This window comes from Lygodium microphyllum, chromosome 24 (assembly GCF_053477565.2).
Source record: "Lygodium microphyllum isolate KBCC chromosome 24, Lygodium_microphyllum_v1.1.10, whole genome shotgun sequence".
Classification (NCBI taxonomy): domain Eukaryota; kingdom Viridiplantae; phylum Streptophyta; class Polypodiopsida; order Schizaeales; family Lygodiaceae; genus Lygodium; species Lygodium microphyllum.
Window position 1 is genome coordinate 6,584,885 of NC_141158.1, and position 24,482 is coordinate 6,609,366.

General features: G+C 41.2%; 1 protein-coding gene across 1 annotated transcript; it reads right to left on the reverse strand.

Annotated features, from left to right (window-relative positions):
- Positions 1 to 255: 255 nt before the first annotated feature.
- On the reverse strand, positions 256 to 24,482 carry LOC148014815 (Cytochrome c oxidase biogenesis protein Cmc1-like protein). Its single transcript, XM_087665409.1, has 3 exons — positions 24,326 to 24,482; positions 24,030 to 24,177; positions 256 to 567 (listed from the first exon to the last, which is right to left on the reverse strand). The coding sequence occupies exons 1-3, from the start codon at positions 24,378 to 24,380 to the stop codon at positions 495 to 497; spliced, it is 276 nt and encodes a 91-aa protein (XP_087521535.1). The 5' UTR covers positions 24,381 to 24,482; the 3' UTR covers positions 256 to 494.

Consider the following 24,482-nt stretch of genomic DNA (forward strand, 5'->3'; position numbering starts at 1 on the left):
TTCATGCACACACTTGCAGGAAGTATGAAACACTTGCATCAACCACAAATAATAGCGTAGGATCTCTGATGTACATGATACAGTGTGGAGTCAGAACTTTCATGAAATGTCTACTACAAGCAACTTAGCACTCAGCATTTACTGACCAAAAATGTCTATAACACAGAACCTTGAGGCCCATCCTAACCTTGCTGCACAAATAATGTGTTATTGGAAGCAGAAAATCACAGTAGGCTATAATTCAATGCACAAAACTTGCTATGCAAGGCCTTAACGGTCCCCATCGTAAAACGTGTGCTTTATGACGTAATTGGCAATAAAGCCTGTCTACTGACAGGAGGCAAAAGTTCCATGTGCTCATTTGGGCATAATAACATCTGAGACCCAAAGAATAAAGGCAGCCTATAGATGAAAAGGCAAGCTCCTACATAAAAATGTAAATGCAAATAAACTTGGGAGACATCTCAAATGATACCCTGAGCTTCATTGTTGAGTTAATGATTTTTCTTTGCCTCTTGTTCCAGTTCATAGTTTCTCTTGTATTCCTCCAAAATTTCATCAGTTGTACTGCAAGATGACCAATTGATTCAAGTGAGTGACACACTGGGAAAAAATTTTAAGCAGCTCAAAATGTAATTTGAAACTGCACTTAATCACATTCTGTCCCGTATCAGCCAGCAGTTCAAAAAAGTACAAACTGTTAGCAAGCAGCAAATCAGGAGAGTTGCAAAGAGCTGCTAAAAATATACCGCACATCAATATTTTCTATCCATTTGCATTACATGTTGGACTAATGTGACAGACTCATTGTACAAGATTTCTGTTTTTTCAAATCTCTAGTAAGCAATTCTCATAGAACAAGGTCTGCGTGGATCTAGTCTGCCAATTCTGCAGCTTTCTTTGGAGCCCGCTCTTCAAATGAGATACTCATACTTCCTCTTATGGAATCATCTGGTCTGTATGACCTAATTCTTCAAGGTTCTGTCTGGGGTTCTTTTATGGGGAAAGCGCCAAATTTAGGTTTCATGCTGGAGATGTTGCTAGAGTGCAGTTTCCTGTTGGAGCTTTTATCAAAATGAGGTTTCTTGGTAGTATTAACCTTAAGTTGTTGAGCTACCAAAACTCGCTCTTAATTTATTATATTTTTCTGGCATTGATAGTCGTACAACACACAAAACTTCTTCCAGCTCCAACATGCTTCATAAAAGGGGCTCAATGTGCACATTGCTCTCCATCCCTTTGCCTACCCTTTTGGCATCAATAGTTTCCCTTTTTTGCATCAAGAGTTGTTGCCATTATCATCCATCATCAGTCTGCCCACACCTAGAGGCATTGCCCTTGCTACCAGCCATCACCACCTGCTCCAAAGGCTGCCATTAGCCTGTCCATGGCCCTCCTCTAGCTAACGCCAACCTGATGGTAGCTCCTACTCCCGCAATTAGTACATTGGCACAAGCAATGGGCAAGCAGCTCCCAGCAGAGTACTGTAGTCTCCCTCTCTACACCAGGAAGTGGGCATGTTGAATGGATGAGTATGTGTCAGCAGTGGGAGAGAGTGCCTATACATAGGAAAAAATAAATACATCAATTACAACAATTGGCTAACATCAGGAGGCGCCAGAAATACCAATCGGCCCGACCCAAATAGGCCAAAACTCAGAAATGAAATGCACTCACACTATAGGCTCTACCACCCAAGGTATGTACACCACTAACACCCTCTCTCAAATCATAGGTGATCAGCACAATAAAATGTACAATGAGAAAGGACTCATCATAGTACATACAATAATGACAACCAAATAAGACCATGGATACCCAAGCAAAGGGTGATCAAGCCACCACCAAGGTGCCTAGGAAAGACACTGATGTCAAAGTCGATCATAACAAACCCTAGCCATAGAAAGTAATTATTATTGAATCCCAATGCCTATCACAAACCAACTCCCAAAAAGCATGTCATGACCATGGATTCCCCGCCTTTAGCCTAACCATGCAAGTGTCCCCTCATGTGAGATCAAACTAGGAGCAAAGATCGCTCTTTGTTAAACATCTGATCATGAACCTAAAAGGCAAACCAACTCCAAGATTTGAATCTACCAAACTTAAAGATGTTGTGGAAAGCCACAACTAGGTCCCCCACAGCTGATAGGGATAAGGCATAGATGTTGTTGGCAATCATTTGCGTCATGCACAATTATCTCCTACCTATGAGCCTCAATCTAAGTCAAACAGGGATATTAGGAGCATTGGTATTCTATATATCTGCCATTTCATGTGTTTTGAGAAAGGAGACAGCTCTTTCTAGAGCATGCATTACAGTGCGTTCTTTTTCAATCAATTTTAGTATGTTCACACTAGCTGATCTAGTTATCTAGATCATTGCATTTCTTTTTTAGGGCCCAAGATTGCTTTCACACTGCCAAGATGAGGGCAACCAGCTTTTTGATTGTGATCGGTTTCACATCCATGTGAAATTTCAATGCTTTGCTTAGCATTTGATTAAGTGTTCATCAAATGTGCAAATGTGCAGTGCACATTGTCAAAGATTTATTCGTCCCTCAGACAGGCATTGGCAGGTTATTGTTGTACAGATAGCACTCTCAAGCACAATTATGCATTTCCTATTTATCAAGTCAAACAGGTCGATGCAGTCTACAGGCCATTTCTAGCTTTATCAAGCAACAGGCAAGCTAGACAACTGGCCACATGGCAGACCCACATTAGTGCACAGCACTTTAGGCTAAACGTTATTCAAGTGACAATGTCTTCTAAGATTGTCGTGGAGTTTCAAGCTATTATGGACTATGAGGTCCCTATTTCTTCCTTCTGATCAAAAGCTTGATAGGGAGAACTACCACATTTGGTAGGCAATGATACTTGCCATCCTAGAGTCCTATGACTTGGCGGAGCTCATGCCCAAGGCTATAGACCATCCTACAACTCATGATGCCTCCAAGCTTTCTACTAGTGAGAAAGCTGAGTTGATGAAGATACAAGCACATTGGGATAAACTAAATGCCCACATTCACTTCTTTCTCTTTCTCTCTTACACTCCTACCAAAATAGGTCAAATCGAACATTTGATAGTTGCTCAGGAGAAATGGCTAGAATTAGACCAATTATACAATAGGATGATTGTTATGAAGCAAGTGTCTCTGGAGATACAGATACGGATGTTGAACCCATCCAATGATAGGGAGAATTACCACATTTGGTAGGTAATGATACTTCCCATCCTAGAGTCCTATGATTTGGCGAAGCTCGTGCCCAAGGCTATAGACCGTCCTACAACTCGTAATGCCTCCAAGCTTTCTACTGACAAGAAAGCTGAGTTGATGAAGATACAAGCACATTGGGAGAAACTAAATGCCCACATCTACTCCTTTCTCTTTCTCTCTTACACACCTACCATAATAGCTCAAATCAAGCATTTAATAGTTGCTCAGGAGAAATGGCTAGAATTAAACCAATTATACAATAGGATGATTATTATGAAGCAGGTGACTCTAGAGATACAAATACAAATGTTGAACCTATCCAAGTCCGCTTCCACGCAGACGCATATCAATAAGCTTCAGCAATTGCAAACAAGTCCGAAACACATGAAAGGTGATTACCTCAAAGGACATGGCAATAACTCTTCTTCCGCAGTTTACAACCCCAATTTAGTACTTTCTATTCTGTCCTGATTGCCTTAGGACGAACAAATAAGCCTAAGTGGGAGGAGTTGGTTCTAATGATCATGGACCAAGAGGAACAACTCAAAGATCAAAATGCTCCCAGTCAAAGGCATTGAAAGGACAATCTTCCGAACAAAAGGGGAAGCACAACAACAACGAGAAGGAGGCCGAGAAGACCAAGCAAGATAAAGCCAAGGAGTCCACTAGTCACATTTGTGGTAAGACAAGTCATTGGAAGAAGAATTGCCTTGACAAGGATAAGAAAGACACCAAGAAGGAGAAAACTATGAAGGACTCTCCTTCATCGACCGCCTTCCTCCATTTGAAGGTGATTGAGGATGCTCCTCTAATGACCACTAATGTAGCAATGTTGGCCCCCCAGTCTCGTGAGTGGATTGTGGATAGTGGCACTTCCCGCTACATGACATGGACTCCCCTTCATCAGCTAGCTTCCTCCATTTGGAGGTGATTAAGGATGCTCCTCCGACGGCCACTGATGCAATGATGTTGGCCCCCCCGTCTTGTGAGTGGATTGTGGATAGTGGCACTTCCCGCTACATGACTCCTACTTCAAATGAAATTTCTCATATGCATCCAACGCATGGGCAAATTCTTATAGGTGATAGCTCTTTTATTCCTATCAAAGGCAAAGGTGATATGCAATCGATTTGAGATGGGTATGGTGTGTTAGGGATTTGGTCATCTCCTAGACAGGCATTCATGAGAGATGAGTTGTCTACATGCATTTCCTATCAGACAAGCATTCGAGAGCAGTTTCGTCAAAGTTGTGCGTCGTGATCAAGCTGGTTGTGCCACGAGGCAGTGTTTACAGCCACCACATTTATGGCAGGAGTGCCACGAGGCAGCACCAAGCAAATTCGCATGTGCTGGAACAGTCGGTACAGCCATCATTTATGGGCCGACCTGATGCTGATTTATGGGCTATATATTCCAGCCCATCACACACACTTTTATACACTTCTGATCGCAGATTTCAGGGATTGAGATCATGCAGATTGTAGGAGACTCAGGTGTACAGCAGGCTGACATCATCGAGGTGGAGATACATATACATATGCACTACGCCCATGTACTAACACGGAGTTTTAGGCTATTATGGACCGTAAGGTCCCCGTGTTGCCAACTCTTCCTTCAAATCAAAAGATTGATGGGGAGAATTACCACATATGGAACGAAATAATGCTTGCCATCTTTGAGCCTTATGATTTGGCAAAGCTTGTGACCCAGGCTATACACTATCCTACAACTCGTGGTGCTTCCAAGCTTTCTTCAGATGAGAAAGCCAAGTTAATGAAGGTACAAGCGCATTGGGACAAATTGAATGCCCGCATCTATTATTTCCTCTTTCTCTCCTGCATTCCAGCCATCATTGCTCACATCGAGCACTTGACAATGGCTGGAGACATATGGCAAAGGCTATGACCCACGCTATACACTATCCTACAACTCGTGGTGCTTCCAAGCTTTCTTTAGATGAGAAAGCCAAGTTAATGAAGGTACAAGCATATTGGGACAAACTGAATGCCCGCATCAATTCTTTCCTCTTTCTCTCTTGCATTCCAGCCATCATTGCTCACATCGAGCACTTGAAAGTGGCTCGAGACATATGGTTGGAGCTTAATCACATGTACAATCAGATAACCATGATGAAGCAGGTGTCTCTGGAGGTTCAGATTAGGACTCTGAGTCCAAACAAGTCTTTTTCTATACAGAAGCACGTCAATAAGATTCGGCATTTGCAAATACAGGTCCAAAACACAAGGCAATTACCTCGGAGGACGTGGCAATAACTCTCCTCTCTTAGTTACTACCCCGATTCAGTGCATTTTCCTCCACCTTGATTGCTTTAGAATAGACTGAGACTCTTTGTTGGGAAGAGTAGGTTCCTATGGTTTTGGACCAGGAGGAGCAATTGAAAGGATAGAATGCTTCTAAATCAAAGACATTGATCGATCGATCCTCGAAGAAGAAGAAGAAAAACCAAAAGGAGGAGTACAAATCAAAGAAGGACAAAGAGAAGGATTTGACTTGTCACATTTGTAGCAAGATAAGTCATTGAAAGAAGGATTGCCCCAACAAGGAAAAGAAGGACAAGGAGAAGAAGGAGAAGTCTTCAAAGGATTCAAGGGCGATGGTTGCTCACTGATCAGCTGCCTTCCTCCACTTGGATGCGATTGTCACAACAAAGGCAAGTAGGACCTATCTGAGGGCAGCTCTCATTGTTGCAACGAAGGGGAGTAAGACATATCTAAGGGCACCCAAGCTCTGCCAATAACCGTTGAAGCCATACCATCTTGCATGTGGTAGATAACATTGCCCTGCACTTGCCTCAATTGAAGATAGGGCAATTGTGGGCTGCTTCTTGCTACTCCATGAAATAGCACCAACGCCCAAGGTAAAACAATATCCTCTCATATACCTCATGTGATCCACATCCCCAACCCAATCGGAATCACTCCAACCTATAAGCACAAGATCTCAACAATCTACACCTATGAGATAAAAGATCAAAATCCTCTAAGCAACCTACCAATGCACCATCTTGGGTTCACTCATGAACCCAGCCAACAGACCTACAGGAAAGCACAAATCAGCCCCAATGTTAAGAAGGCAAATCAAGGACCCAGCCAACTGTCTGTAGCGGGTAGCATCTACCTCTAGAGAATCTACATTGGCCACAGCCTTCCAATTTAAATCCATAGAAGTAGAAATGGCCTTACATCCCTCCATCTCAAAGATGGCCAAAAGCTATTGCACATACAGTTGTTGGGAGATGAAAATCCCCCTCAAAATCTAGTAAATCTCATGGCCTAAAAAGAAATAAAAAAGGCCCATATCCGTCTTCTCGAACACCTCCTGTAGTGCCAGCTTAGTCTCCTTGACCTTCTTGGCATAGTCACCTATCAAAATAAAATCATCCACATGAAGCACAAACAATATGTGCCCTCCAATTGAGGTGTGGACATATAACTAGGAATCAAAAGAGAAACATCAATACCCCAACTTCCCTCAGAGGAACAGGTCTATCTTCCCATTCCAAGCACATGGAGCTTGTTTAAGACTGTAAAGGGCCTTCCTCAACTTGTATACCTGTCCATCTAATGAGGAAAAACTAAGAGGCTGCTCAATATAGATCTCCTTCTTTAAATCACCATCTAGGAAGGCAGACTTCACATCAAGCTGATAAATCGGCCATCTCCTATGGCTAGCTAAGGCAGGAACGGCTCTAATGGTAGCCATCTGAGCTATAGGTGCAAAAGTGTCATGGAAATCCACCCAGGCAACTGTGCAATGCCCTTTGCAATGAGCTACACATTGTGCTTACCTAGATTTCCATCATTGTGCTATTTGGTCTTGAAGACCCATTTGACACCAATCACCTTCCTATGAGCGAGCCAAGGCACAAGGTCCCAAGTGCCATTCCACTCAATAGTATCCAACTCTTGCTCCATAGCCTTCTTTCAATGTTGTGACTACAAAGCCTCCTTCAGGGACACGGGCTCTCTATCTTGTATGGCATGAGTCATCAAACAGTCGTTAGTACAAACAAGTTCGATAGCATATGAGCCACGCCTTGTGCTTATCTAGAGTTCCATCATTGTGATATTTGGTCTTCAAGACCCATTTGACACTAATCACCTTCCTATGAGCTGGCCAAGGCACAAGGTCCCAAGAGCCATTCCACTCAATAGCATCCAACTCTTGCTCCATAGCCTTCTTTCAATGCTCTGACTACAAAGTCTCCTTCATGGACGTGGGCTCCCTATCTTGTATGGCATGGGTCATCAAACCATAGTAGTACAAACAAGCTTGGCACCATATACCTAGTTCCTCTAAGACTATCACAGACCATCTTGTGGCTAACATTCCTTAGGGACTCCCTAAATCCCTGAATCGCAGAGTGTGTCTCGTGCTCAATGAAGAGGAGGCTAGATCTCTCCTCACCATGCACCATCTACTAAAGTCTCTCGAACATCCACCGGCGGTGGCTCAATTGGGGAAGCCGATGGGAAAGTAGTATCCTCACCTAACGATGAGGCATCTCCACAAGGTGTGGGCTCCAAAGGTATAGTCGCTCGCATCCAACTATCTCCTCAATCTCCAAGCACGGGGTGCTCCTCACCCACCTCTGAGGTTGAAACCTCCAAGAATTAAGCATCTTGACTCGTATAAACATCCCGCTTAAAGGGATCATACAATCGGTAACCCTGGGACTGCGAGCTATAGCCCACAAATGCCTGTCAAAGTGAAGCAATGTGGAAGCATATGACCAAGACAGAGAGTGAACATAGAGAGAAAAAAAAGAGAGAGAAAGAGACAGTGGAACATAGAAAATTTGCAATAAAGAATGCTGTATAAGGAAGCAGATATATACATAGGCATAGAGTGTATGTCTACGTATGTATCCACCTTGAAGATCTCACAATCTGTGAACCCCAAGGCAGTCTCCACGATCAACAATCCGAAAACTTGTAATCAAAATGACTAAAAGTGTACAAAGGCTGGGTAGAATAAATAGCCCAAAAGAAATGCCAAAAATAATGCAGGTCAGTAGAATGACTGCACCTGCTGTGCCACATGGCACTTGCACTTTGACTGCCGCCTGCTGACATCACTTGTACAACTAGACTGCCACATGTCCTACCTGTTGTGCAATTGCAGAAAACTGCTCACAAATGCAACTGCCTGTCCAAGGAATGTCAATCTCTAACACCCCCTCTCAAATCCTGGACAAGGCAGAAGGCTAAGGGATCTGAAGTGCTGTCGAAGTAACGCATGAGGAAGTGCCTTCGTAAACAAGTGTGCAAGATTGTCCTTTGTCTTGCAATAGACCATATCAATAGTCCCATCCAGAAGCTTCTCCCGAATGAAATGGTATTGAATCTCGATATGCTTCGTCCGAGCATGAAACACACGATTCCTCGCCAAGGCAAGGCAACTCTCATTATTGCACTAAAGAATAATAGAACCCATCTGCAAGCAATTGTTATAAGATCCGAGACACACAGTCGACCTTCTTATATACTTAAAAGACATATGGTGAATATTATGTTGGGGCAGAGAGAGAACAGATGAGAGAAAGGAAAGATGTAGAGAGAAAGAGAGAGAGATAGAGAGATTGACAACACACTGGGGACTGGAAGATGGGCCAATTCCCCCCCCTTATGGAGTTATATTATTAACAAGGAGCAAGCTCCTCCATTACACATAAACCAGTTCTTAACTTTTAGATCTTGGGAACAAGATCACAGTTCCTTGCATGGTATACAACCGGCTAACACTTGCATAACTTGGAAGTTGGCACCTTTTGATCCTTCTTAAGTCTCTCCTTCTCTCCTACACTTTGCAGGGTATACAACCGGCAAGCACTTGCACAAATCGGAAGTTGGCTCCTTTGATCTTCTTGATTTCTCTTCTTCTCTCCTACACAATATGTGTAGGGCTCTCTTCTTGGTGCTTGATTTCAGCAGAGCTTCCATAGCACTTTGTGAGACTCAAACCGCCTTCTCTCCTCCTCTTGTATGTATGCAAAGTGATACTTCCTTCCCCTCCTCCACACCCAAGGAGAGCCTCCCTTTTATAGGCTCCAAGAGCTTCTCTTCTTGGAGAGAGACTTAAGTGCCAAGATTGAAAAGGTTGATCTCCATGCAAGATGTGGCTATTCCAGGACCTACTCTGCAACACCAGTTTTGGAATATCTCTTTGTGCATTGCTCGGATGAAAAAGCATCCAACACAAAAGTTGTAGATCTCATCGTTTCTGATAACCCACGCGCACCATTTTTAGAGATCGGCTTTCTATCGCAAGATATTTTAAAAATGGATTCACCATGTCTATTTTAAAAAAAGCAACTTTTTAAACTCTATTCTTAACTTATGGTCCATGCAGCCACCTTGAGCCATAGATAAGAAGAGTTCATTAGATTGCCTTGGGTCTCAACAAAATCTTGTGTCATCTTAAACCTTAGAAAGAGAAAATCACTTCTCTCCTCACTTCCAGAGGATCATGTCTCTCGTCTTTCTTAGTGAGAGAATTACCTCTCGTTTTTCTTAGTGAAAGAATTACCTCTCCCCTTAATTCATTAAGAGAGAAGACCTTAAACCTTGACTTGTAAGGGAGAGGATGACCCCAAATGAATGCAATGCTCATTACACACAAGTAAATGTTCCCAGGCGTCCCCAGATACACACATAAATACATATACACAATGCTAATACACTTCCTCTTCTTAGAACTCAATCCATCTTCATTTATGTGTAACTCCTCGGTTCTTATATACACTCTTACACTTGGCAGTCACTTCATTCTCCCTTCATAACTTGTACTGCCTGTACCAAATATCCCCGTCACAGTGCTCTAATCACCCCATTAAGTGATATACTAGGAATACTAGTCTCTAAATGGTCTCATGGCCATGCTAGAGAAAAGTGAGTCATTAATTTATTGACATAAATTTACTAAATAGAGAATGCGTAACAAGCAATCAATTTAGTAACATCCCTCTGGCTTCCAAACAGTTGACCTCAACTATAGAGGGGATACATAGTCCTTAAGAAGATCTGGAAAGTATTGTAGTTCTCTCTCAATCATAAACTGAGGGTCAAATGAGGGATAATTCTTAAACTTAACCAAAAACTTCCGTAATACCTTACCTGACCTTAAGAGTATTGTCCTAATGGTGTAAAATTCTTTCAGGCCAAGGAACTCTTCTGTTTCTTCTATGTCAAGTAAATCTTCCTTGATTGGTTCCATTGGCAGTTCTCCAATATAGGGACGTAGCAAACTTATATGGAAAACATTATGAATGTTCCAATGACTTGGCAGATCCAAACAAAAAGTCACGTCGTTTATCTTATATGTGATCTTGAAAGGGCCATAATAGCGATTAGAAAACTTAACCACTTTACCCTTTTGACCTTTCTCCTTCTTTAAGCGAGCCTTCTCAAACTTAAAAAGAACATACTGTCCCAACTTGAGATCTAACTTATGACGACACTTATCAGCTTCACGTTGTGTCCTTTGGATAGCAGCTTTTACTTGAGTGAAAGCTGTATCAATGTCTCTAACAAACTCATCTACTGCAAAGATCTTATCCTTCGTAAGAAAAATGGGTAGTAAATGAGGCTTACTATAGATGATCTCAAAGGGTGCCTTACCAGTACTAGAGTGCACCGTGTTATTGTATGCAAACTCCACTAAATGCAAATACTTTTTCCATTCTCTTTGATTATCAAAGACATAGGATTTCAAAAGGTCCAAAACAGTAGAATTAACACTTTCACTCTGCCCATCCGTTTAAGGATGATAAGAGGATGAAAACTTTAACTGAGTCCCGAGGTTCTCGAAGAGAGCTTGCCAAAAGAGGCTGGTCATGCGGGAATCTCAACCACTTATAATAGACTTAGGCATGCCATGATGCTTGAAAATATGAGCAATGAATAGCTTAGCCATATGATCAGCTTTGATTATCTTTTGCACAGGTATAAAGTGTACTTGCTTACTAAATCTATCAATGATAGTCCAGATTGCATCGTTGCCTACTTGTGTGCGAGGAAGCTCCATGATAAAGTCCATGGCTATACTTTCCCAAGGCTCATTGAAAATAGGTAATGGTTTCAGTAGACTAGGTGATTTATGCCTGTCATACTTTACTTTTTGGCATTTCTTGCACTTGCGGACATATCTTTCAATGTCAGCTCTAAGAGTGGACCAAAAGAAATATCTTTCCAATGCTTGAGTAGTGGACAGAATACCCCTATGTCCGGCATATGGAGATGCATGTGCTTCATCCATTACCTTGTGTTGCAATGGTAATGCTACACAAATTGCTTGATGATGATACAAATAACCATCTCGAATCGAGTAAGGTGTAATCGACTGACTTGAGTTAAGCTGATCCCATATGGTTGAGAAGTCGAAATCAGTTGCATATATTTTGGGTAAATCCATGAACTCATTATGGTAAGCAGTTGTGATTGCATTCACTCGAGATTGCCATGATAGAGTATCTGCTACCACATTCTTAGTTCCAGATGTGTGAAGGATTTGAAAGTGAAATATAGATAAGAAATTTGCCCCAACGCATCTGTTTCTCTAAGAGCTTCTTCTGAGTAAAGAAATATCTTAGACTTTGGTGATCTATTTTAATAACAAAATCTGCACCAAGTAAATAGTGTTTCCATACTTGAAGAGCATGTACCACCGCCATAGGCTCTTTCTCATATACTAGAGCATGTAGCTCATGATCCTTGAGGTGTCGGCTCTCAAATGCTACTGCATGATACTCTTGGTTAAGCACACTCCAATGCAATCCCCAGAAGCATCGCAGTGAACTTCAAAAGGTTTTTGAAGATCCGGAACTATGAGAACTGGTTCTTGAGTCACAAGAAACTTAATGCTTTCAAAGGCTTGTAGTTGCCTTAATCCCCAATGAAAAGGCATTCGCTTCTTAGTAAGGTCATGTAGAGGAGATGCAACATACGCAAAACCTCATATGAACCTCCTGTAGTATGAACATAGGCCCAAGAAACTTCTAACTTCATGTATAGAAGTAGGTGTAGGCCATTCAACAATGGCTCGAATCTTCTCAGGATTCATTCTCACCAAATTGCAAGAAACAATATGGCCCAAGTGATGAAATTCACTCTTCTTAGCATTGACCTGTAGTCTATGTTTAAGAAGCTCTTGAAAAACAATAGATAGATGTTTCCTATGCTTTTCTTCAGACCGTGAAAATATAAGAATGTCATCAAAGAAAACACCTGTGAACTTTGAGTGAGGTCTGAAAATTCTCTCCATCATTCGATTGAATGTAGAATATGCATTAGTCAAACCAAATAGCATTACTAAGAGCTCGTATAGTCCAAACATTGTACGAAAAGTTGTCTTATGAGCATCTTCAAGTGCTATCCATATCTGGTGATAGCCACTCTTGAGATCAATGCGACTGAAGATACTAGCTCCTTGTAACTTATCCAAGATATCATCTATCCTTGGAATCGGAAAATGATTCTTGATTGTGATCTTGTTCAAAGATCTGTAGTCTATGCATATACAGAAAGAATCGTCTTTCTTTTGAACAGGTAAGACTGGAGAGCAGTATGGAGAAGAGCTAGGTTAAACTAACCCTTTTTCCAATAGTTCATTTACTTGTTTTAGAATTTCCTCTCTCATAAGGGGTCATACCAACAACAACAAAAGTAGGGAATCGATTAAGAACGTGAATTGCAAAAGCCACAACCTCAGCCCATAGACATTGAGGTGTCTGTCAATGCTCCGTCATGGTACAAGCCATCTCGATCACACTAAGATTCTTTTGCTCCAATATGCCATTCTCTTGAGGGGTGTTTGTGTTGGCAAACTCCTGGTCGATACCATGATCTGCACAAAACCAAGGAAGCTCATTAGAAACAAATTCTCTGTCATCATCTAATCATAAGTTCTTCAATTTCCAGCCCAATCCGTTCTCCTCAAAGAGCAACCAATCCATGAAGTTGGAGAAAGCCTCTAACTTCAGCTTCAAGAAATAAGCCCATGTCATCCTGCTATAATCATCCATAATTACCATGAAATACAAGCTCCCTTTAAGGAACTCCGTTCTCATCGGTCCACAAAGATCAATAGAAACAAGCTCCAAGGGTGCTAAAGACTGCCTTGAAGCCTCACTAGGAATAGCATCACAAGTTTGCTTTCCACGAATGAAGGATACACATGGTCGTTGGCTCACCACAACATCCGGCAGACCTAAAACAAGCTGTCCCTTAGAACCTTCCATAGGTAATCATAGTTGAGGTAGCCAAACCGAGCATGCCAAAGCTCGAATTATGTTTGAGAGGTAAGAAAAAGAGAAGTTAAGGCAAAATAAGACTACAACTTGTAGACTCCATTCTCCTCATAACCTGAAGCAAGGACCTGTCTCGATCCATGATCAAGAATCCAAAAGAAATCCACATCAAAATCGACCAAGAGGCCAAGGGTATAAATCTTGCGTACCGAAAGCAAATGGTATCCCAAGGCCGGCACATAAAGCATCTCAGATGTATGGGCACCACCTTGCCCATCTGGAATGAGATGTGTATTATCTTGTCCTTGAACAAGGATAGAGGAACTATCACCAATGAGAATCTAGCCATGAGAAGGCCGCAAATGAGCAACACCTGTTGTAGGAGTCATGTGCCGGGAGGCACCATTGTCAACAATCCACTCCCAAGTGTATGGGGCCGTCAACACAGCATCACAGGCCTTCAAGTTCGATACCTCAATCACCTCCAAGTGGAGGAAAGTAGCTAATGAGAGAGTAGCCACTCTGAAATTCTTTGAAGATTTCTCATTCTCCTCCTTGTTAGGGCAATCCTTCTTCCAGTGAACTATTTTGCCACAGATGTAACAAGTGGACTCCTTTTCCTTGTCATTCTTTGATTTGTTCTCCTCGTTTTGGTCCTTCCCCTTCTTCTGAGAGGACTAATCTATCAATGCCTCTGACTTAGAAGCATTGGTCCCTTTCAACTACTCCTCTTGATCCAAGACCATAGAAACCAATGTTGAGTGTAAAGCCCCTTTGGGTGTAAACTCCTATCAATTCTGTGTGTATAAACTTACAAGTGTGGACACACCCTTTACTCATACCCTAATATATTAATACATTTTTATTTTGTGTACCGAGCAACACTAGTACACTCACATTCAATTCCCTCACTCAACTCTTAGCTCTCAACTCTATCCTTGCTCATTCTTGTCACACACACCATAGCACTCACGCTCAACAAATCGGTATCAAAGCTCAAGTTATTAGCGTTTGCGCTTCCCAAGAGTGTACCAAGTCGTGAGACTAGCAGCAGTCGACAGGCAGCAATCAAGACGATGACCAGGTAGCAGTCGAGAAAACAGCCAATACAGGTCATATGCCGCAGATGGGGCAAATGAAATTTTGGGGCTTTTCTTGAAATTTAAGAATTTTGGCAAAATTGATGTCTGAAATGTACATTGGGAACATTGTTGAAGCAATCTTGGTATTGTAAGCAGTGAGATTTATCTCTCACTTGTGAGACTTTGAAGAAATTGCAAAGAATCTTGGTGTTTCTTGTGTATCAAAAGTTGACTTAGTCACATATGTATGCAGTACACATATTGGGCAGCTCCCATTGAGTTGATGTATTCCTAAATAGTCATGTTGCAGTAGTCTTAGTGATCACTTGCAGATCTGGGATTGTTGCAAATGGACTTTTGGTGATATTGCTGAAGTGGGAGTCACCTGGCACTGATGTATGCTTGGATTATATACTGAAATTTCAGTTATACTGCTGAAAGTCATCCGTTCTATTGTTGTACATGGACTTGGACTGAACCTTGCTCTTATTGACTGAAAATTTGGGCTGATATTAGCTGAATATTCAGCTCATTGTTTGCTGTCATAAATTGCACTATCGATCTTTGGGTGGATTGCTGAAAAATGACTACAAATATTTCAAGCAGCAGCGACACTAAATCCCTTCTTGAAATCACGAGATTTGATGGCACTGGTTTTGACTTGTGAAAGGACAGGATGCAAGGCATTTTGTTTCTCAAGGATGTGATGATGTTCTTTTGGAAGTCAAGCCTATAGCTATGACAGATGAGGATTGGGCTAGACTCAACAAGGCGGCCATTGCATACATTAAAATGGTTGTATCTAATGATGTACTTACAAACATTAAGTGTCTTGATACAACTTATGCCATGTGGAAAAAGTTGATGGACACTTATCAAAATACAACTCCAATAAAAAGTGCATCTCATGCGCAAGCTTGTAAACATGGAGTTGGATAGTCTAAGCCAACATCGGAGCGTTTGAGTGCTTTCACAAGGATTTCAAGCCAGTTAAAGGACTCTAGTTTGCAGCCCTTCAATGATAAATTGAAGCCTATTTTCTTGTTGATGAATTTGCCTAACAACTGGGAGACTCTAGTTGTTTTATTGACCAATAACCTTAGTTTAACCTTCAAAGGTGTTAGGGGCTCTATTCTCAATGAGGAGATTAGAAGAAAGTCTAGTGGAGAAACCAGTGGTTCAATCTATCATCTTAGAGGCAGGTCAAAAAAGAGGAGTAATGCAAGAAATAAAGGCAAAAGCAGGAGTAAAAGCAAGGGCAAACAGCAAGATGTTACTTGCTATCAATGTGGACGTAAAGGGCATAAAAAGCCCGATTGTTGCTACTACAAGAAAGAGCAAGAAAGAAAGAAACAGAAGGAAAGAAAAAGAAGGATGACAAGAAAGATGATGATAGCTCTCCCTCAAAAGAAGTAGCAAAGGCAAATGTTGCATCTAGTGTGGTCATTGAAGAGCTCTCTGACATTGGAGAGATACTTGTTGCAGCCTCATGTAATGATGTAGATGTTATGGCAACAGCAAGTGATATGCACATCACTAAAAAGGAGGGAATTGATGCCTTACTTTTAGCTCATGATGGGCTGTCTCAATCATGGATAGTGGACAGCAGTGCCTCTTTTCATATTACTCCCTCTTTGGAGTCATTTTTTGAATAAAATGCAGGTTGCCTAGGCAAGGTTTACTTATACAACAATTATGCATGTGAAATTGAGGGTGTAGGTACCATTCACTTGGCCCTTGAAAATGGTCAAGAGCTAATTTTGCAAGATGTCACATATGTACTTGGTATAAAGAAAAGTCTACTATCAGTTGGGCAGCTTGATGCATGAGGGTATTTACTACCTTTGGTGGTGGATCTTGGAAAGTCCACAAGGGCTCCATGCTGATTGTTAAACTTTTGTGATGATTGCATATATGGAAAACATGTGAAGTCTCCTTTTTACTTTGGTGTCATTAAGAAGTCCAATGCTCTTGACTTAGTACATTCTAATGTGTGCACTATCCCTGTTAATTCACATGGGGATGCACGGTATTTTGTCACTTTTATTGATGATTGTAGTAGAAAGTCACGGGTATATGTATTAAAGAGTAAAAAGGAAGTGTTGGATGCCTTTAAAAGGTTTCATGCTTTTGTTACCACACAGAAAGGACTTAAGTTAAAAGCTATAAGAACGGATAATGGGGATGAGTATGTTTCTAATGAATTCAAAAATATTTATGAGATGCATGGCATTAAGAGGGAGTTGACAGCTCCTTACAATCTTGCATCGAATGGGATGGCTAAAAGATATAATCGCACACTTTCTGAGAGAGTCAGATGCACACAGTCCACATCTAATCTCCCACAACAATTCTCGGGAGAGGCTCTTAAAACTGCAATTCATGTGTGCAATCACTCTCCCAATTGTGCATTGGAAAATGGCATTCTTTAAGAAGTTTAGTCTGGCAAACTTGCTTCATATGACCATTTGCGTGTCTTTGGTTGTGATGTTTTTGTGCATATTCCTATAAATCAAAGGACTAAACTAGACATGAAATCCATCAAGGGCATCTTGATGGGATATGAAGATGAGGGAGAGATGTGATATAGAGTTTGCCTTCCTCAAAATAGGAAGATAGTACGCAGTTGAGACGTAGTATTTAATTAGAAAAAGTTGTTGAAAAATGCTACACATGGTGACCTTGACAAAAAGAAGGTCAAATTTCAACATGAACAGCCAGCCATTCAGCAACCATTAGCTGAAGATTTTCTCCCTTTTGATGCTGAAAATGAGCAGCAACCTAATGTGCTACAGCTAGAAGATAATGGACAGCAATTTGATGCACACAATGGAATAGGACAGCAAGAAGAACATGCTGAAAACAGGTTATAGCAACAAGAGAATGCTGAAAATCAACAACCAGGTGATGGTGTGCACATACCTGAGGATATAGGCTCATTGCCTATCAATACAGATCATTGGGTAAGAAGGTTTATATGTGTCAGAAGGCAACCACAGAGGTTTCAGCCATCTTTGGATTGCACTTTATTGAATGATGAAGGTAAGCCTTTGACATTTAGAGAGGCACAGTCATGTGAAAACAAGAGAAAGTGGGAGCTTGCTATGCAGGAAGAGATGAAGTCTCTCTATGAGAATAACACATGGGAGCTTGTACCTTTGCCCAAGGATAGGAAAGCTATTCCTAATAAATGGGTTTATAAGGTGAAATGTATTGATGGGAAGCCCAAATACAAGGCATGTCTAGTTGCTAAGGGCTATACACAAAAGAAAGGCATAGACTTCCAGGAGGTTTTTTCACCGATGGTAAAGATGACTATGCTTTATGTTTTGTTTGCTCTCACTGCATCCTTGGATTTAGAGTTGGATCAGATGGATGTGAAGACTGCTTTTCTTCATGGTGACCTGGATGAAGAGTTGTACATGAAACAACCCGAAGAATTTGCTATTTCATGAAAAGAGCATTTAGTTTGTAAGCTGAAACGCAGCTTATATGGACTGAAACAAGTCCTTAGACAGTGGTATAAAAAGTTTGATACTTTTATGCTCAACCATAGATTCAAACGAAGTCATGCAAATCATTGCTTATACACTAATAAAAAGGATGATGATGGAAACCTTATTGTGCTGGTTTTATATGTGGATGACATGCTGATTGCACGAAAGCATAAGAGTACTTTACATCTCTTAAAAGGTAGCTGAGTTCAGCCTTCTCAATGAAAGATTTGGGAGCAACTACACACATTTTGGGCATGCACATTAAAAGAGAGAGAGGGCAGCACTTGTTTCTCTCACAAGACAAGTACATTAGCAAAGTACTTGACAGATTTAATATTGCTGATGCTAAGCCTTTTGGTGTGCCTTTACTACCATATACAAAGCTTAGTAAAGCTAATTGCCCAAAAGATGATGCAATTGTTGCTGCTATGAACGGCATACCTTATGCATCAACTTGTGGTTTTTTTATGTATACCATGGTTACAACTCATCCAGACATTGCTCATGCAATGGGAGTTGTTAGTAGCTTCATGTCTAACCTTGGCAAACCACATTGGGAAGTAGTGAAATGTATCTTTAGATACTTAAAAGGTACACAAGATAAGTGTATATGCTATGGAAAGGGTACAGTAGAGTTGTAGGGATTATGTGATTCAAACATGGCAGGAGATCTTGACACTAGAAAATCTACCAATGGGTATGTCTTTACTTTGACTAGTGGGGCTATTTCTTGGTGTTCAAGGTTGTAGAAAATTGTAGCACTAAGTACTATAGAGGCTGAATATATTTCAACCACAGAAGCTTCTAAGGAAGCTATTTGGCTTGGCCGTTTGGTCAAGGATTTTAGTCTTTCTTCGCATACTCCAGTGCTTCGTTGTGATAGCCACAGTGCAATATGTCTAGCTAAGAATGTCATGTTTCATGCACGTACCAAACACATAGATGTTCAGTATCACTTCATTCGATAGGTCTTGGATGATGGCCTTGTCACACTGACTAAGATCAAAACCCAAGATAACCCTGCAGATGTTCTCACTAAGAGCCTTGCAAAGGCTTAGCATGAGCATTGCATTTGATTAGTGGAAGTTGGATAGTTTAAAGGTACCACTTCGGGCCTTTAAGTGGTAGGTTGTTGAGTGTAAAGCCCCTTTGGGTGTAAACTCCCATTAATCCCATGTGTATAAACTTATGGGTGTGAACACACCCTTTACTTTTACCCTGACATATAAATATATTTTTATTCTTTATCTAGCAAGCAACACTGGTACACTCACATTCGATTCCCTCACTCTTAACTCTCAGCTCTCAACTCTATCCCTCCTCATTCCTGTCACGTACACCATGGTACTCACGCTCAACAACCAACTCCTCCCAACGAAGAGTCGCCAACCTCCTTGAGGCAATTAAGGCAGAATAAACACTAAAACGAGGTGGTAACTGGGAAAGAAGAATTATCACCATGCCTTCAAAAGTGACCACCTTCCCTGCGTTTTGCACTTGCATTTGAAGCTGCCTCAGCTTGTTGATATGCTCCCGCATAGAAGATGACTTGTTGACACTCTTGGTCCTCATTTGCACTTCCAAAGAATCTCATTTCACAACGGTCATACGATTATACATCTGATCAAGCTCCAACCATATCTCCTAGCAAACCCTCTACATGGGAGATCATAGCTGTAGTACATGAGAAAAAAAAAACGAGCAGATGTGAACATTTAATTTGTCCCAATGTGCCTAAGCCTTTGCTAACTCCAACTTATCACTTGTAGAGAGTTTGGACTCGTCTTACGAAAGGACGATGGATAGACTCTGTAACAAGCTCCCCCAAATCATACGACTCCAAAATGGCAAGCACCATAACCCGCTAGATACGGTAGTTCTCGCCATTGAGCTTTTGATTTGATGAAAGAGCTGATAACATGGGCACGTTCCGGTCCATGATCGCCTGAAACTTTGTCTCGGCCGCAAAGACATATTCACCTAAAATGCCTACACAAAACACAAAAGCAGCCCCCTCCGACTGTGTAAATGCAGTCTGCTAAGGCTATTCTCTACTCGTCCTGCATCTTCTCCACCCATCAGAGGCAATGAAAAGGTAAAATCTGCACTTGAAGGCCCAAAATGCAGCCTTCTTTCTTCTCAAATAGTAAAAACCAGCAGCAGCTTCAGCAACTCTACTCCTTTCTCGCACGCTCACACTCGCCTCAACCTTGTTCTAGTGCACAACCCTCCTACTCGCCCTTTAATGCTGAAAACGCAGCCTTGTGTCGCGCTGAAATCTCCTCTTTAGGTAGGTCCAGTCCTTCAATGCTCTGATATCATGTCAGAGTAAAGCAGTGTAGAAGTGTATGGCCAAGACAGAGAGTGAACAGAGAAAGAAAAAAGAGAGAGAAAAAACAATGGAACACAAAAAATCTGCAATGATAAATGTTGTATGAGGAAGCAAACATGTACATGGGCACAGAGTGTATGTCTATGTATATCTCCACCTCAAAGATCTCACAATCTATGAACCCCAAGGCAATCTCCACAATCAGCAATTTGGAAACCTATGATCAGAATGATTGAAAGTGTGTGGAGGCTGGCAAAATAAATAGCCCAAAAGAAATGCCAAAAATGATGCAAGTCAGCTACATTAAATGCAATCGACTATCCAAAATCTAACTGATTGCACCTGTTGTGCCACGTGGCCTCTGCACTGACTTCTGCCTGCTGATGTCACCTGTACGGCCAAACTGCCACATGTCTTGCCTACTACAATTGTAGAAAACTGCTCATGAATGTGACTGCCTATTCAAGGAATGTCAATCTCTAACAACACTTGTCTTCGAGAAGCCACTTCAAATTTATCAAGCTATGTCTTCAAGATGTGGATATAGGTGTCGCACCCAAAAACCCTGAAATAAGAAACATCATGCTTAGACCCAAAATACACCTCATAGGGTATTATACCAACAACAGCCGAAAGGGGGGATCAATTAAGAATGTGGACTGTAGTAGCCACAACCTCGGCCCAAAGACATTGAGGTGTCTATGTATGCTCCATCATGGTATGAGCCATCTCAATCACACTTTAGTTCTTCCGCTCCAATATCCCATTCTCTTGAGGTGTGTTTGTGTTTACAAACTCTTGGTGGATACCACAATCTACACAAAACCTAGTAAGCTCATTAGAAACAAATTCTCCTCCCTTATCCAATCATAATATCTTCAATTTTTTACCTGATCGGTTCTTCTCAAAGATCAACCAATCCTTCAAGTGGAAGAAAACATGTCATGAGAACGTGAAATTTTGAGATGCTTTAATCTTGTTGATAGCATTTAATTAAGCTATTAATCAAATGTGCAAGGTTGTTTAGCACGTGATGCACATGGCAATTATTTCATGGTAACAAGCCAAGGACCCCAAGGATACAGTGGGTATCAAAGGAAAAAGTTGTGATAAGTTATGCCGACTAGGTTCTGTTAGTCAGTTTGGTGTCAAATTGAACACGAGCAGTGGTTTGGCCAATAAGTGTCGGTGGTAACACTAGGGACTAGCATTAATCAATTAATTAATGACAATCTAAGAATCAACAGAGGATGGAGACTACTCCGGGTTGCAAATGGCCTAGACAATTTAATTATGGATGGGCACATTTAATTTTGGGCAAGGTTAGAAGGGCTGAAATTAATTTTTAGGATTGTTTGATTCTATAAATTAATTAAATGGCTTGATAATGCTGAAAAACGGATTTAGAAGGCTTCCACTTGGCAAAAATACCCATGCAAACTGAGAAAACGTTTTTGGGGACTAGGTCTCAGCCATTCAGTTTTAGTTTACAACTTGGAGAAGAGAGAGAGAGAGAGAGAGAGAGAGAGCTGTGGTTCATTTTCTGATCAGAGAACAGCAATTTGTTGTAGAAGACAATCTTTTAGGGGCCTCAGCAAGCAGGAGACAGCAAGAAGTCACCTTCTAGGGTTGGCAACAACATTGCTAATCAAGTAACAGCATTTTGGAGATATCTGGCAATAGGTGACTACATTAAATGCAGGTTGGAGGAGGCAACTGGAAGAATTTAGGGTTTTTTTGTGAAGAAAATCCGATTTCTCTCTCATCTTGGCTTTCTCTCACCTTCTCCAACCCATTCTCAAGAGATCTCCTCAGTCATTTTGAGCAGATCTCAATCAAATTTGGTGGAAAGTACAAAGATCTTTGCTGTAAACCCTAAATTTCAGCAAAAATTAGGATTTGACAGTCATCTCAGGACCCATGCCAATTGGTGAAGGCATTGTATACTGAATTCAGCACCTGAAATTTGTGTAATTATCAAACAATTCAGGTGCTAGCCCATTCATTGGAATTTAGGGCACCATTTGCCTAGTTGGAGGTTCCATTTGTGCAAGTCCCAAGTGAAAAATCAAGGAGCAATTGGCCCAAATTGATTGTTGATTGTTGCTACAGCGATGAGATTGTAAATCTCAACTTATATTCATTCCATTAGCAATCAAGCTAAAGAACAGGGTGTCCAATGTCCGAGATTATTAAGAAATTTTGTGCATTTTAAGTTATGTTCATTTGCCGATTGCTGTAATTAAGTGCTTAATCAAGGAATTACTACCCTTTCCAAGAAGGAAGGCTGGTTTCATGGTTCCATTGCTCGAATACCACTCAATCCCTTGATTTGATGGGCCCGAAGCACCTAATTGCAAGCCAAAGCTTTGTACTAGTGCTGATTTTTGCTCTCAGTTGAGAAATTACTGCAATATGTCTTCATTCCCTGGACAAGCATTGGGATAGTGTGGACTTGAGACATTATCATAGAAAGGATTTAATAATGAGCATCATCAATTAGTGTATATAGACTACAAGATGCAACCATACTTCAGACCTACTAGATACATCCAGTACAAAGACTCTCTCCGAGATCTAGACAAAGGCAATCCATACTTGCCATGGCAAATGGGGAAGGATACAAGGCAGCTTTGGAGACTATGAGGAGGAGGAGACATGCTTTTCTCAAGACCTTAGGTTTTGCCACCTTCTTTCACTATCAACCACATATGGTCTGGTGTAAATGAGATGTCCCAATTGGTTATTTATTTAGGCCATGTAATAGACTTTCCGCTTTGTTGTATATTTTTTTGTTTTGGACATCCCTTACAAGGTTGTTTGTATACTACACTTGGCCTTAGAGTACAAAATGCGCTACATCGTGTCGCGTTATAGAATTCGCAGGCTTGGTTGGTCAAAACCCCAATTGGACAGCTCTTCAAGAGAAAACCCTTGCATATGTGTAAGCATTCTACCTCTTCACTCGCAGTATTGTGTTAAGATTCCTCATCCATCCCTTCAAGCATGGATCCCAACTAGGCCCACCACTCCTAGTTTCATTCATCATCATTGAGACCCTTGAAAATGGTTGTTTACTGTTTGATTCTCTTAAACTCAACCAAATACAACAAGCAAGAAAGAAGTCTTATAGCTTCCCATCGTCATGGAGACCGTTGACAATGGTTGTTTACTGATTGGATCCGCTAAACTCAACCAAAAACACCAAGCAAGAAAGAAATCTCATTATCAATTTCTCTTGGCGTCCCTTCTCGACATGATGGAGAACTAGGCCAAAATTGTTGCTTCTTAATCACAGAATTGTTGGTGAACTTATTCAGCTCTAGACAAGGCCCAAAAAGGAAAGTTTAGGCTATTTCACTTACTATCAACAACAGCACAAAAGAAAAACTGCAAACCAGTACCTCCATTGTTCATAGCTCTAAGGCACCCCGAAAGATGTTATCATGTAAAATGGCATGCACATTTCAGAAATACGTGAAGGCAAAGCTTATTATGCATCTTTGAAGATTCTTTAACTTGAAGCTTTGATCTTCTATATCTTCCTTTGATATAAAGACAGCCTGCAAGCATCTTTCCCTGTGTACAGGGCTGAAGGAAGCCAAGATAAAGGTAAGAAAGTTTACTCACTACTGTTTGAGGCAGTCGTTGTAGGCTTTGAACTGATCCCTGCATCTCCAGACGACTGAGAGGGTTCTTCCAGTGGCGCATTCGGCATACACAGAGGCGAACTCACGGCACTCGCCCAACGCTTTGGCTTTCATCTTGCTACGAAGGGCTAGTCCGCTCCCACAGAGTCAAAAACGCCGTGTTTCTTTTTCTTCTTTTTTTTTTTGTTCTTTTTTTCATGTCAATGATTAGATACTAATCTGCTCTACCTATGTAGTGTATATACAGCAGACAAAAGATGAGAATCGAGAGCTTACCTTCCTCCACTTTCTTCTTCACACGATTTTCCCTTGCATCTGCTCCGAATCCCATCTCTCTCTCTCTCTCTCTCTCTCTCTCTCTCTCTCTGTGTACAAGGTGGTGGGGGTGTGACACTCATGAAACTATGTTTTTACCATATCCCACTAACGTGCA